The sequence below is a fragment of the Dromiciops gliroides genome, chromosome 1, assembly GCF_019393635.1.
Source record: "Dromiciops gliroides isolate mDroGli1 chromosome 1, mDroGli1.pri, whole genome shotgun sequence".
Classification (NCBI taxonomy): domain Eukaryota; kingdom Metazoa; phylum Chordata; class Mammalia; order Microbiotheria; family Microbiotheriidae; genus Dromiciops; species Dromiciops gliroides.
In genome coordinates this window covers 743,378,108-743,394,652 of record NC_057861.1, presented here as the reverse complement: position 1 = coordinate 743,394,652, position 16,545 = coordinate 743,378,108, and the positions used below count along the sequence as shown (strand labels likewise).

Below are 16,545 nucleotides of genomic sequence, written 5' to 3'. Positions count from 1 at the left end.
GACAGAGAAAGGTGAGGGCCACAGAAAGCTTCTTCAGTAACAAGGAAGACCAAGGGGCACCCTCAGAGGAAGATGTCAACATAAGGGCCCACTATAGTCTAAAGCTTCCAAGAAAAATACGGAATTGGTCCCTCACTGGCCATAGCAGGTGCTCAAAAGGACTTTGAAGATAAAATTAGTAGGAAAGTAGAGGGAAATAATGGAAAGAGAAATGAGGGAGATGCGAGGAAAGACATGAGAAAAAAGTCAACAGCTTGAAAGGCAAATGGAAAAGGAGGTACAAAAGCTCTCTGATGAAAATAACTGCCTAAGAATTAGGATTGAACAAATGGAAGCCAGTGACTTTATGAGAAACCAAGACACAATAAAGCCAATCCAAATGAATAAAAAAATAGAGGGCAATGTGAAATATCTTCTGGGAAAAACTGCCGACCTGGAAAATAGGTCCAGGAGAGATAATTTGAAAATTACTGGTCTACCTGAAAACCATGATCAAGGAAAGAGCTTAGACACTATCTTCCAAGATACTCTCAGGGAAAATTGCCCTGAAATTCTAGAAGAAGCAGCTAAAATAGAAATTGAAAAAATCCACCCATCACCTCCAGAAAGAGATCCCAAAAAGAAAACTCCTAGGAACAATATAGTCAAATTCCAGAGCTCTCAGATCAAGGAGAAAATACTGCAAGCTGCCAAAAAGAAAGAATTCAAGTACTGTGGAGCCCCAGTCAGGATAGCACAAGATCTAGCAGCTTCTACATTAAAGGACCAGAGGGCATGGAATATGATATTCCAGAGGGCAAAGGAAATGGGATTACAACCAAGAATCACCTACCCAGCAAAACTCACATTATCTTTCAGTGGAAAAAATGGGACTTTAATGAAAAAGAAGACTTTCAGATATTTGTGATGAAAAGACCTGAACTGAATGGCAAATTTGACTTTAAAATACAAGACCCTAGAGAACCATAAAAAAATTGGAGCTGGGGGACATACCTGGGGTCCTACAGTGGGTGACTGTCTTGTGTCTGAGGCCAGGTGTTTTTTTTTTTATGTATTGTATTTTTATTTATTTTGCTAAATATTTCCCAATTAAATTTTTTTTAGTATTGCTTCCAATTATTTATTTTTTCTTTTTTATGTATGAGGTATTTTATTTTTTCCATTACATGTAAAGATAGTTCTCAACTTTTGTTTATGAGGCCAGGTTTTGGCTGGGATCCCCCTGGGTCCAGGGGTGATGATTTGTCCACTGTGTCACTTAGCTATATGATAACATCTTTAGAGTTAAACTGAGAGGTGAAGGGAATTCATTGGGGGAGGGGAAAGGGCAGAAGCTAAATCCTACATGAAAGTAACAGGAAAAGGCTTATGGAGTGGGGGAAGAGATGGGAGAGGAGCAGGGCAGTAAATGAATTTTACACTCATCAGAAAAGGCTCAAAGACCTTAAACTCATCAGAGCTGCCTCAAGGAGGGACTAACACACACACCCAACTGGGTGGAGTAATCTATTTAATCTGGGCAGTAAATGAGCCTAACACTCATCAGAATTGGCTCAAAGAAGGAGGGACTAATGCACACACTCATTTGGGTGGAGTAATCTCTCTAACCCTGCAGGAAAATAGGAGGGGAAGGGGATAAAGAGAGAGGGGCAAAAGAAGGAAGGGCAGAGTGGGGGAGGGGACAGACAGAAGCAAATCCCTTTTGAAGAGGGATAGGATGAAAAAAGATGAATAACAGAATAAATATCATGGGGAAGGGAATAGGATGGAAGGAAACAGTTAACAATAGTAATCATGAAAAGAGGAAAGGGGGAAAAATTGTACAAAAAATATTTATAGCAACTCTTGGTGGAGGCTAAGAATTGAGAATCAAGGGAATGTCCATCAATTGAGGAATGATGGAAAAAGCTGTGTTATATGACTGTAGTGGAATGGACTTGTGCTACAGGAAATGACAAACAGGATGATCCCCAAAAACCTTGAAGGACTAATTAACAGTGAAATGAGCAGAGCTGAGAGGTCATTGTGCCTAGTGACAGCAGTATTGTTCAATGAGTAATTGTGAATGACTTAGATACTCTCAGCAGTGCAATGATCCAGGACAATCCCAAGGAACTAATGAGGAAGCTTACTATGCACCCCTAAAGAAAGAACTGATAAAAAGAACACTTGTGGATTGTACATATATAACCTGATTGTGATTTTGTGGAGGGGGGAGGAAAGGGAGGGAGAAAAATTTGGAACTCTAAATCTTATGAAAATGAATGTTGAAAACTACCTTACATGTAAATGGAAATAAAAATAAATGTTTGTTGAGAAAAAATAAATAAATTTAAAAAAAAAAACAACAGTATTTGTTATATGGGATGGCTCTCTGGAAGAGAGAAGAGAGGAATACTGGGGGAAATTTTGATGGGACCTTTCTCTTTGAAACCTTCCCTCTGCATTATCCACTCCCCACAATTAAAATGTGAACTACTTGAGAGAAGAGACTGTCTCACTTTTCTCTTTGTAAGGCCAGAGTTTAGCACTATGCTTGGCACATGGTAAGAACTTAATAAATGCTTCATTCCTTCATTAACTGTGCTAAGAGTTGAGAATACAAACACAATCCCGGCCTTCAAGGACCATATATTCTAATGAGTGAAAACAACATATGTAGGAGAGTAATGGCCAGCAAAGCGTGTTTTGGTTTGGGAAAGGAACCAAAGCTATCTGCATACAGCTCGAAGAACAGAGCTCAGTGCCAGAGAGAAGGAAGGATGTGAGAGAGGTACAAGTGTCACCTGTTGTGCTCCCTGCAGAGGCAGGGCTACACTAAGATAGTCAATGGCACTGGGTTCTCAGCCGGCCAGAGGCCAATAAGGATCCTAAAAGAACTGGGACTGAATGAGCCTACACTTGGCAGTGAGAGAGGAGAATGACTCAGAGGACCAGCCTCAGCTGGTCACAGTCATGCGGTGCATCCCTAAGTGTGCTGGACTCTGGTTCATTTTCACCCTGGGTGATCACTGCAACATCTGGGGATTGTGTCCCTCCCACTCCTTGGCTTCCACTGTTCTAGAGCCAGAGAGCAGAACCAGCCCTGGGGATGTATACCATAATGAAACTAGTCCTATGTAGCCAAGAGCTGGCAAATGCTGAGGCAGAACTGCTCCTGCATTAGAAGATTAGCTGCCGAGCAGCTTCACTTTCCTCTCTATACCCCCAGTTCGGGGCACAGTGGTTTGCGCACAGGAGGTACTCAATCCATGCTTTCTTCATTCATGCTCACCCCCCCAGCGGCCTTCCTCAGTGCTAGTGCCTCCCCTCCCAGACAAGAATCTCCCCCACTAGCCTGGGAGCTCCTGGGAGCAGGCCTGCTCTTTGCCTTTCTCGGCAGCCGGCCTGGCCCCAAAGCTGGCACCTAACAGATGCTTCCTGACTTGACCTGCCCAGACCTGACAGACATCCACAGCTGTTGGTGGGCCCAGGACTGGATCCAAAGGAGCACCCCCTCCTCTCCCTCCTGCGCATTCTGCTGCTTGAGATTGAGTCTGGCTGGTAGGACTGCCGCACCACAGTGCTCATTCAGCCTAACTACTGCCGTCCTCTTTGAAAAGCCCCCAACACTTCCGTAGACAAACAATAATCTAACCACACTCCTCTCATCTTGCACATACGAACTCATTTTTAAGAATAAGACTTTATACTTTATTCCTCTAGAATTCTGCCTGGATTCAAACTACAGACTTTTTTTGAATCCTGAGTCTATTGCCAGTTGCTTAACTATCTTTTCAGTTTGGGGTCAAAATCATCCTCCACACAGCCTACCTAATCTTCCACCCACTGAAGCACATAATCCCCTAATTCAATCAATCGCCTCCAGGATAAATATAAACAGTTCTATTTAGACTTTACAGCCCTGGAGAGCCTGGTCCCCAAATATTTCTAGGTTCACAGGGCCTTGCTCGCCCCTCCCACACACTGATAAAGGGACAGACACAAGCTGACGTACAGGGAAGGGCGTGACCCAGAGAAAGGGCTGGGTGCCCTGGAAATGGGTGGCCAGCGGTAACAAACCTACTTATCTGCCCCCATTACCCTCCTAGCAGAGGCACTTCCAGATTGAGCCTCCTGGAGTGAAGGAGGGCTCCTGCCCTGGGTGCAGCTCCCGGATCTAGAGGTGAAAAGCAGTAGGAGATACTGCCACTACCAGAAACAAACCCCCAACCCTGCCCTTCAGGAGCACTAGATGGACAGAACAGAATCATATTCTGACAGACTTGAGGAAAATCCTCATTGTTAATATGACTGAAGAGATTTGTTTGTAGGAAGCTTGCAAACTGAACCTGGTACCTATACATATGCAGCTAAATGGCACAGTAGATAAAGCAGTGACTTTTGTGTGTTGTCTTCCCCCATTAGACCTGGGTCTGAAATGAGGAAGACTCCTCTTCTGAGCTCAATCTGGCCTCAAACACTTCTAGCTGTGTGACCCTGGGAAAGTCACTTAACCCTGTTTGCCTCAGTTTCCTCATCTGTAAAAGGAAATGGCAAACGGCACCAGTATCTTTGCCAAGAAAACCCCAAAGGGAGTCACAAAGAGTCAAACACAACTAAAGTGAGTGAACGATGAACAACAGATTTGGGGTCCTATGCCATTATTTATTGTTGTTTTTGTTGGCTATTATCATTTATTATACCACTATATTTGAAAACAGCTTTATACTTTCCAGAGTATCTTTCTAATTTATTATCTCACTGATCCTCTTGTTATGAGTGTTCTCTTCCTTGCCCAAGTTATATCATACTTATTTGTTTGTGTGATATATTACCTAGTAGTACATAACAGGGAATATTGGCTTGTGTCTGTGTCTCCAGTACCTACCAAAATGTCTCACATATACTAGATGCTTATTTTTGATTGACATTTTTAAAAATATAACACAATTCTCTAACATAAAAGCCTAAGGAAAAAATTATTTTAGAAATAGAAGTTGGAAAAGCATCATGATATAATAATAATATAGAAAATAATATAGAAAAAATTCAAAGGATAAATTAGACTAGAGAATAAATATTAGTGAAATTTAAAAAGGATCCTAGTTCAGGTTAAAAAATACAAGATGATATAAAAAAGTAATGAGAAAACTGCAAAAGTATATGCAAGGCCTAAATACATCAATGGATTGGCAAGTTAACAGAATGAAATTGAGAAAAGATCAATAAATAATAAAAATAGAAATTGAAGGAGGGAGAGCCAACATGGCAGAGGAATAGAAGTATAATAGCAAGTCTCCCTCCCAAAACTCCTCCAAACAGATCTAGAAAATCTTAACAGACTGAATCCTGATGATCCAAGAGAAAGTCTCAGTGAATCACTTTTCTGGTCCAGGTAGGCACAGGGGAGGCAAACTTCTCCTCCATCCTGACTTCACTACTTGGAATTTCTCTGACTTCTAACTGCACTTACAATCATCCTGTGGATCTATTAGCCTCTGGTACTCATACCCTCCTCCTAACTACCTTCTTCCCTTCCTCATTGGAAAATGTAGCCATAAACTCCAGAGAGCCATTTCAAGAGAGAGCTCAGACAGCACCTTATTTCCCACCTGGTTATGGTGCTTTGAGGACTTTTTGTGTGTTGTCTTCCCCCATTATACTGTAAGCTCCAGTCCCTGGACTGTCTCATGTTGTTGTTGTTTTTAATTAAATTTCTATCCCTGGCACATAGCACCAGTTACATACAGGGCATGCAGTAAGTGCTTAATAAATGCTTATTGACTATTGATTGTTTAATGAGACAGAAGGGTCTGTGGACACAAAAGAAGTAGTCCTGGACAGGAGCATGATTTGCAGAGTACTTCAGTGCTGGAAGATGCTATGCACCCCGCCCCCTTCGCAGGGGCACCTCAACAGGAATAGGTGACAACTGGCAGCTCTGTCACCCTCTAACTCAGTTCAGGGTCAAAGATCTAGGGTGGACTAAAAAAGGAACCTGCATCCAAGGGTAGATTCCAGGAGCAAAGGAGCAAACACAGGCCCTATGCCATATAGAAGAATGAGTCAAGAAATTAGCAGAGAAGCAATGTGGCTCCGATCCCATGAGCAAAATGGGGGTCTCAATTCCAACTTCTAGCCCAGTCTGAAGCCTACGGAGGAATAACCAGGACAGGAATCCCAGACCAAATGGGAGCCTGCAGTTCTGTCCCTGAACCAGCAGAGCTTCCCAGCTGGCTAATAGTGGCTGAGTCCAGTGGCTGGATTTGTTTCTCAGACCCATACTCAAATTAGGAACTCAAGCTCCTAACTCAAGTTAGAATCCCTGAGATCCTGGAATAACACAATCCTTGATACTTCCAAAAAAATAGGAGGACCACCAACCTAGACTTGCCCTTCTGAAATGCATAGAGTCAGGAACTGACATTAAGTCTAAAGTGAAGAAGAGGCTTGGAAAACAAGCAAATCAAAAAAAGTATACCATCATTAAAACGCTATTATGGTGAGAGGGAATAAGAAAGCCACACAACCTAGAAGAGAATGTTTCCAAAACATATATAAGCAAAGCCTCAGAGGAAAAACACAGCATGGGCACAAATTGAACTAGAATTCTAAAGAAATGAAGTGAGAGTTTTCAAAAAGACTCAAAAATAATTTCATAAATGAAATCAGAATGCTAGAGGAAAATGGAAAAGAACTGGGGAATTAATAGCTTGGCACAAGAGGTAACAAAATCTTGCCCAAGCAACAAAACTCCCAGAAAAGTGGAATGTACCAAGTAGAAGACAATGCTATATGGGACAAAAAGAAAATTTTTAATGGAAAAATGATTCATTGAGACCTTTATCTTGGACTTCCCTTTCAGAAAGCTTCCTCCTTTAGAGTTTTCTAAATCTGTTTGGAGGAGTTTTTGGGGAGAGGTCAAGACTAAAACAGAAAAAAAAGTAATGAACCTCACAGCAAAACTGACCTGAAAATCAGATCAAGAAGAAAAAAATTTAGGAATCATTGAACTACCTGAATATCATGATCATAAAAAGAGCCCCACATATCATATTTAAAGATATCTTAAAGAAAACTGCCCAGATCTCTCAAACCAGAGAATAAAGTAAAAAGAGAAAGAATCTACTGGTCACCTCCAAACAGAAATCTTAAAATGAAAATTTACAGTAATATCATAGCCAAAGTCCCAGAGCTTCCTGGTCCATAGAAAAATACCCATATGCAGCCAGAAAGAAAGAATTCATGTACCAAAGAGACACTGTCAGGATCATGTAAGATTTAGTAGCAACCACTATAAAGGAGTGGAGAGCCTGCAATACAATACTCCAGAAGGCAAAGGATATGAGCTTACAGTCAAGAATAACTTACCCAGCCAAACAGAGAATAATCTTACAGGGGGGAAAAATTAGCCTTTCATGACAAAGGTAACTCTTACTAACATGATAGATAAATCGTAAGAAATAAGAAATAAATTTCAAAACTCACAACACTAATTTTGAATAAACCCTTGAAAAATTGCTTAAACCATATTTCACCTATACTTCAGGTTTAAAAAATAGGTTCCTAAACCTACCCCAAAAGATGCCTGAGGAGAACAAACATTGACTGTCTTCAAGATAGTTTGATTATCACATCCCCAAATTCAGCTTTGATTCTTCTCCCAGATTCATTTGCACACGTATATACTAAGTTACTTAATGTGGGTAATGGTTACACAAAGACAACTGACATGAAACAGGCAAAAATACCCAGAGGCATCTGTTTACTATGAAAGATTTAGATCTATACAAGTATTTTGTAACCTATTACTTATTTTATAAATGCTCACACATATAAGGACAGCACATTTTAATCTCAAGGCTTCTGCTGCCCAACTGAAGATTATAAAAAGTGATTCTACAAGTTTCCTAAGATCAACAACTATATACAAGTATATATACACGATGCTAAGTATGGCTATGCCACATGGTACAATAGATAGTGCTCTATGCTCAGTCAGGAAGACCTGGTTTCAAATCCTGACTTTGCCAATCTAAGTTTATGCAATACTTTTTTTCCAGAAGTATCAGTTGTGCAAGAGTAGAAAGAGTAGAAGGAGGAAATGGCTACTTGGATTCCTAAAGAAGTCCCACTGACAACAGATACAATAATTTGGCAGGAAATCACTAACAGCACATGAACAAACCTCAGCAAGTTGTGACAGATAACTAGCAGGGAGAAGGTGCAGGAAAAAAAGGAAAATATGCTAAGGACATCCTAAGGACCATGACATTTTTCCATCCAACTTGCAGCTAAAAATTTCTATATGCTTCCTCCTTTAGAGCAAAAGCTCTCTTACAATTTTCTATTTGTATTCCCAGATCTTAGCACAGTACTTTGCACATAGTAAGCATTTAATAATTTATTCATTCATTCAAATAAAGCCCTAATCAAGCATTGCTTCTCCCAAACTATTTTCCTACTCCCGTAGAAGAGGATTTTCACACAGTGAATGGGGAAGCAAACAGGCAGAGCTGAAAGACCAATAGAAAACTTAAGGATAGAAATTTCAGCAAGAAGAACAAAGGGAAAAAAACTATTCATCTTAAGAGACAGTATTATATTTGAATTTCTGTCAATTGCAATTATCAACTACATGTTCATAAAACAATGACCGCCTAATGTTTAAAAAAAAACCCAAAACAAAGACCATCATTACTGGGTAAGAAACTCACTACATGACAAAAAGTATGTTGGTAAAACTGGAAAAGAGTCTGGCAGAAATTATAAATACATAGTGTGAGAACCAGGGCACTGCCCCCCTGACAAGAAGCATGTGACTAGCATCCAGGAAGCTGCCTGGCATCAGGAAATACCTTTATTCATAGAACCACCTGTAAGTCATGTCAATCAATGCTACCAGCCAATTAGCTTGGAGCAGTGTGTGGGGAACACCCCTCTTCCAGTCCAGCAGGAAGCTTCCACTTAAGGACTAAGAAACTGTCTCTTTGGATGCTTGTGGTGGCAGAAGAAGCAGGCCAGGGGAGATAGGTTTTTTTCTTAAACTTTCTGAACTACTCACAGTTCTCTTTACTAATTCCTAATATACTTTCATAAATGCTTAACGCCCAAAGACTGGTGCTAAAAGATTCTAATTAAGGCAACCACACATTAGATTTTAAACATCACAATACACATATGTGTGTATATATATATATACACAAATACATATTGTATTGTGATGTAGTTTGTGTGTGTGTATATATGTGTATATATGTATATATATGTATATATATATATATATATAATAAAGATTTCACACCATCTGCCAAAAGAAACTCCAAATGACTATATGATTTAGACATAAAAAGTAACATAGTAAACAAACTGGAGGAGCAAAGAATAAATTACCTCTCAGACCTATGAATAAGGCAAGAATTCATGACCAAATAAGGGACTGAGAGTTCAAAGAAATAAAGGACAATTTTGATTATATGAAATTTTAAAGACTTTTTATATAAATAAAACCAATGAAGCTAAATTTAAAAGGGAAATGAGTAACTAGGGGAAAAAATTTCTATTGTAAATTCTTCTGATCTCATATCCAAACTACATAAAAAAAGATTCAAATTCATAAAAACAAAAGCCATTCCCCAACTGATAAATAGCCAGAGCACATGAACAAGCATTTTCAGAGTGTGGAGAATGAAAGGAGATAGGGTGTTATTCTCAGAAACCCACTTCTTAGAATAACCATATGTTACATTCTGTTATTGGGCTTACATGGCCCTGCTATGTTCTCACTCTTCTGGATGTGCCTGTGATTCAGGCCATGCTGCCTTCTGATTGGGTTAGACGTTTGAACATAGACTGTAAGTCCTGACAACCAGCCAATGGGAATCAGACAGGGGTGGGAGGGGGTATTCCATTAGGAACACATATATATGTTGTTTGCTTTTGAACTTGAGTGTGAACTTACCATAATCACGAGTGTGCCCTTTCCCAAGAAAGCAAGTAAATCTTTCTTTTCTGCTTTCACTCTCTGACTCCAAGTGTTTATTTTGATTGAGTGGTCGTTTTTGTCCCAAACAAAAGGAATAAATCAAGTTATATGAAAAAATGCTCCAAATCATTAATAATTAGAAATAAAATTTTTAAAAATTCTAAGATTCCATATTATACTTATAAAAAATTGACAAAGATAACAAAAATTATGTGACAAATGTTAGAGACGAGTCACTATGTCAATGTGTCAAAATAGGTACCACACTACTGGGCTAGCCCTTCCTGAAAGCAATCTGGAACCATGTCCTAGGTGCTACTAAACTGTGAATACCCTTTGACCCAGCAATACTACTACTAGAGTGACACATTAAAAAAGAGAAGAAAAAGAAACTGAAGGCAGTGAGGAAAGAAAACTATCATTCTTTGTAGATGATATGATGGTACACTTAGAGAATTCTAGAGAATCAACTAAAAAACTACTTGAAATAATTAAAAACTTTAGCAAAATTGCAGGCTATAAAATAAACCCACATAAATCATCAGCATTTCTACATGTTACCAACAAAGTTCAGAAACAAGTGACAGAAAGAGAAATTCCATTTAAAATAACTTTAGACAATATAAAATATCTTGGAGTCTACTTGTTAAGATAAACCCAGGAACAATTAATAAGCACAATTACAAAACACATTTCACACAAATAAAGTCAGATCTAAACAACTGGAAAGATATCAATTACTCATGGTTAACAAACTAATCATGTAATAAAAATCTACCTAAATAAATGTACTTATTCAGTGAGCTACCAATCAAACTACCAAAAATTATTTTATAGAACTAGAAAAAATAATAACAAAATTCATCTAAACAAAGGTCAAAAATATCAAGGGAATTAATGAAAAATGCAAAGGAAGGTGACCTAGCCATACCAGATCTAAAACTATATTATAAAGCAGCAGTCATCAAAACTATTTGGTACTGGCTAAGAAACAGAATGGTGGATCAGTGGAATAGGTTAGGTACACAAGACACAGTAGTAAATCACTGTAGTAATCTACTGTTTGATAAACATGAAGACTCCAGCTTCTGGGATAAGAACTCATTATTTGACAAAAACTGCTGGGAAAACTGGAAAATACCATGGCAGGAACTAGGCATACACCAAAACCTCATACCATATACCAGGATAAGATCAAAATGGGTACCTTACTTAGACATAAAGGATGATACCATAAATAAATGAGAACATGGAATAATTTACCTTTCAGAACTATGGAGAAGGGAGGAATTTATGACCAAAGAATAGTTGGAAAACATTATGAAATGCAAAATGGCTAATTTCAATTAGATTAAATTTAAAAGGTTATGCACAAACAAAATTAATGCAACCAAGATTAGAAGGAAAGCAGAAAACAAATCATTTTTACAGTATTTCTCTGGTAAAGGCTTCATTTCTCAAATATATAGAGAACTGAGTCAAATTTATAAGAATGTCATTCCTCAATTGATAGTCAAAGGATATGAATAGGCAGCTTTCGGAAAGAGAAATCAAATATCTATAGTCATATAAAATGCTATAAATCACTATTGATTAGAGAAATGCAAATTAAAACAACTCTGAGGTACTACTTCACACCTATCAGATTGGCTAATGTGACAGAAAATGATAAATGTTGGGATATGGGAAAATAAGATGCACTGTTGGTGGAGTTGTGAACTGTTCCAACCATTCCGGAAAACAATTTGGAACTATGCCCAAAGGGCAATCAAACTGTGCATACCCTTTGATCCAGAAATACAACCACTAGGTGTATATCCCAAAGAGATTATTTTTTATAGAGGGGAAAAAGACCTATATATACAAAAATATTTATAGCAGATCTTTTTGTGGTGGCAAAGAATTAGAAATCGAGGGGATGTGCATCAATTGGGGAATGGCCGAACAAGTTGTGGTAAATAAATGTAATGAAATACTATTGTGCTACAAGAAATGATGAGCAGGCAGATTTCAGAAAAACCTGAAAAGACTTACATGAACCGATGTTGAGTGAAGTGAGAACCTGTAGAACCTTGCACATAGTAACAGCAGTACTGTGTAATGATCAACTCTGAATGACTTAGCTCTTCTCATCAATACAAAGACAATTGCAAAGGATATAAAATGCTACCCACATCCACAAAAAAGAACTGATGAAGTTTCAATACAAAAAGCAGCATACTATTTTCACTGTCGGTATTTTTTTTCCTTTTTGTCTGCTTCTTCTTTCACAACATGGCTGGTATGGAAATGTTTTACATGATTGCACATACACAACCTATATCAAATTGCTTACCATTTTAGGTAGGGGAAGAGAGAAAGAGAAAAAATGGAACTCAAATTTTTTTAAATGAATGCCTTTATGTGTATTTGGAAAAAATAAAATACTATCCAAAGGAAAAAAAAAAGCCAGAAGCCAACAAAGCAATAGAAAGATTAATTCCTCTAGCAAGCCAGCACCACCCCCTCCCAGTTTGATCAGTCTAAAAACAAGTAGTCTGCAAGGAACTATGTCAGGAGGTAACAAGAGTGGAAGGCTCTCCTGAGAAATCAGTAACCAGTGTGTTGCTATAATGCTTGGAGCCAGACAACCCAAATCCAGGGGCTCTAAGTTCCCTAATACCCTGTTTTGACGAATCAGAAAAATACTTTGAACCTCAAAGATCAAGGGAGGTCTAAGCCCAGGAAATGGAGATCACCACATAAGAACTCAAAAGACTCAAGCTCAGATCAATCAGGGTCAAACATCCCACTCAAAAGCTTATCACAAGGCAGAGTCTGGGCCTTGCACAAAGTTTCAATTTATAAACTAAAGCTGTAGAGATAAGTAACTCAAAGAAAATACCAACCGTTATAAAAAACCTGTTGGTAGATCAAGAGATCCTCCAAAAAATGATTCAAGTAAAACTTCAAACAGACTCAAAGTAAAAGAAAAATAGAATATCCCAAAAGCATTACATGGATATCAATAAATGAAGATAAAAATGAAATAAAAGCTCTAAACAAAAGAATTGTAAGGAAAACAGGCAGTTTAAAAGTAAAAATGGTAGTCAAGAAAAGGAATTCCTGAAAATTGGAACAGACTAAAGAAAAATTAATGGCTCTGTGAAACCGCAAAAAATATAAGAACAAAATCAAAAGATTGAAAAGAATAAAAGAAAATATAAGGTGGTTGATAACAAAAACAAAAAAAGTAGAAAGCAAATTTAAAGAGAGAGAATTTAAGAATCATTGAAAACTATCATTTTTTTTTTTAAATCAAGCCTGGGGGCAGCTAGGTAGTGCAGTGGATAGAACACCGGCCCTGGAGTCAGGAGTACCTGAGTTCAAATCAGGCCTCAGACACTTAACACTTACTAGCCGTGTGACCCTGGGCAAGTCACTTAACCCCCATTGCCTCACTAAAAAAAAAAAATCAAACCTGGATATTCTATTCCCAGAAATCTTAAATAAAAACTGCCCAACTGTGAAGAAGAAGAAGAAGAAGAAGAAGAAGAAGAAGAAGAAGAAGCAGAAGCAGCAGAAGAAGCAGAAGAAGCAGAAGCAGCAGAAGAAGCAGAAGAAGAAGAAGAAGCAGAAGCAGCAGAAGCAGCAGAAGAAGAAGAAACCCTGAAAAGCTGAGTACAATCCTACTGAGGAAAAAGAATTGATATTTAATGGAATTTCAAGCATTCCTTATCAAAAGACCAAAGTTGAATATGGAACTTTGAAATATAAACACAAGATTCTAGAGAAACCTAGGAAGACAAACATATTATTTAGGAAGATTTATAGATATATATGAGCAAATGAAAGGAGTTGTATGATGTTGTACTGATATTCTAATAAGGGGAAAAGAGACAAGAGTTTCCAGAACCCAAATATTCTTTAAAGAGTACTGAACATGTGAAATAAGAACAGAGATCCTGGGGGGTGGCTTAGTTCTGTTCTGAAGGTCTTAAGATAAGAAAAGAGAGTCTTTAAGAAAGAAGGGTAGAACTTGCTATTTCTCATGACTGGGGTAGCCAAAAAAAGAAAAGTATGGAAACAAAAGGACAAGATATGGTGAATAAATACCATATGAGACTTATTCTCTGAAAGGGAAAAAGAGGGTTTGAACACATATACACACACAAAAGAAGCATGGCGTAGAAGAACCCTGATGACCTTTGACAGTCTAGTGAAGCATATTGGTCCCTTGTCAGAACAGCTTAAATTGAATAAAAAAAAATACATAGGATTACAAAGGAAAACAGTTGCACTGAAATACAATGATCCAGGGGGCAGCTAGGTGTCGCAGTGGATAAAGCACTGGCCCTGGATTCAAGAGGACCAGAGTTCAAAGCCGGCCTCAGACACTTGACACTTACTAGCTATGTGACCCTGGGCAAGTCACTTAACCCTCACTGCCCCGCAAAAACAAACAAACAAAGAAGTACAATTCCCCTCCCCCCCCAGAAAAAATGTAAGGAACACCTGAATTTAAAGCACAAGTGTTTTATCCTTGCTGCTAACTGAAATTGGGGCCCAAATTCCCACAAGGGGGAAGAGTCAGAAAAAATAATAGCAAAATTAATTTGGAGGGACAAAATGTTTAGAAAAAGAAAGAAAGTAGGAATGAAAAGGGAATAATAGCACTTCCAGGTGTCAAATTATACTATAAAGCAATAATCAACCTAAACTCTTTGGTACTGGTATGAAAATAGAAAATATTTCAGTGGAACAGACTAAATAAGGAAGAACCAGAAACAATCAAACTCAATAACCAAGTGTCCAATAAAAATAAAAACATAAGACACAGGGGAAATTGGAAAACAATTTAGCAGAAATTAGTTCTACACCATCATCTTATACCAGATATCACAATTAAGCTTAAAATGGATGTGTGACCTAAATATAAAGGTCATACTATAAAAATTTAGAAAAAGCAAAATTAGTTATCTTTCAAAGCTATAGGGAGTTCTTTAGCCAAAGGATATAGTAAATCTCAATGAAGTTTTAATTACATCAAATTGAAAAATTGTTGAACAAAATCAATGAAGCTAGAATAAAAGAGAAGCCATCAAAATGGGTAAAAGTCTTTGCATCAAATATCTGTTATTGACATTGAGTCGGCTATCCAAGACATATAGAAAATTAACACACAAAAAACCCAGAATCATTGCCCAAGAGATTAAGTTATGAACAGTTCTAAAAAAAAACCCTTTAAACTACTCGTAACCATGCAAAAGGTAAGTCCAAACCACTAAGAATAAAACTGCAAATCAAGCTTCAAATTTTTCAAAATGTTATCTGGGGCCCAGCAAACTGACAAAGATGAAAAGGGGCGGGTGTATAGGAATTGTGGGAGGGGCTAAGGCAAGGCAGGCAGCCTAGCGCTGTTGGTGTAACTGACCATACCACCATCTGGAAAAAATGTGTCATTACTCTGTTTAAATCCATCCCGAGTTCCTAGGACTTGATATAGATCTGCAAAGAGAAACGACCTTCCCAAAGTCCCCGGGGGGCTGGCTGGGACCCTCGCTGCCTTCCTCTGCATCCGTGCCACTCAGACTGGGCACGGGCCAAGTGCCTGATGAGTGGAGACACGGGGGGGGAGGGGGCTGCGGGAGCTCGGCCCGGGCTGCCCGAGCTGTCCTGGGCCCAGACCTTCGAGCAGCCGTCCGCCAGGAGGAAGGGAAGTGGGGGAGGTGGCCAGGGCCCCCCATCCCGGGCCCCCTAAGGCCGCACAGTCAGCTGGGAAGGCACCGCCCTGCCCCGCCCGAGGGGGCCCCTCACCTAAGGCCAGCGTCAGGTTCCACGAGTAGCTCTGGTAGTGCTGCAGCCCCGGCAGCTTCTCCAGGAGCAGGCCGGTGAGGCGCTGCAGGCCGCTGATCAGCAGCCGCCGCAGGCGCACCCCCCGGGCCAGCCCCTTGTAGCCGCGGCCGCCGCCTGGCAGGTGCATGGGCGCAGGTGTCGAGGGCCGCGACCCCACGTCGCGTTTGCCCTCCATCGGGGGCCCCCGCTCGCTGCTGCCCGTGGCCCGGCGGTTCCGCAAGGGGCAGCGGGGAGACTGGACCCCCTTGGACGGCAACTCTTTGAGTTTGTTCCTCGTCTGCACGACCATCTTCTCATAGTCCCCGCTCGGGGACAGGCCCGAGCCAACGGCAGAGGCCTGGCTGCCCGCCGAGAGCTGGGCCCAGGGGAGGCGGCCCCTCGCCGCCGCGAGCCTCAACCGCTCCTCGCTCCAGCCACTGTTGCCTCACCTCAGGTCGTCATGGTGACTGCTCGACGTCCGCGAGGCCTTTACGTCCGGGCGGCGGGCCGCTCCCTTTGATGCGCGCGCAGCCTCTCCTCCAAGTGCGCAGCCTCCCAGCCTTTGGCCGCCAGGGGACCACGTGCAGCCTCTCCTCCCCACTCTCCCCTCAGCCCTTCGCAGCGAGAGGACCACGTGCAGCCTCTCCTCCCAGTGCGCAGACTCCAGGTCCTTGGCCACCAGGGGACCACGTGCAACTTCCGGTCCTCTTCCCAAATCCTTTTTCTCCCGATTGCTACCATGGTGGAGCTAGTCAAGTGTCAGA

The 16,545-nt window shown here is 40.2% G+C and overlaps 1 protein-coding gene across 1 annotated transcript in view; it reads right to left on the bottom strand.

The window, feature by feature from the left end:
• LOC122735668 (probable C-mannosyltransferase DPY19L1) overlaps nt 1-16,091 on the bottom strand; it is a 130,581-nt gene extending 114,490 nt beyond the window's left edge. The window contains 1 exon segment of the mRNA XM_043977402.1: nt 15,764-16,091. Within this exon segment, the coding sequence (XP_043833337.1) occupies nt 15,764-16,091 (328 nt within the window).
• Between the last annotated feature and the right edge of the window lie 454 nt (nt 16,092-16,545).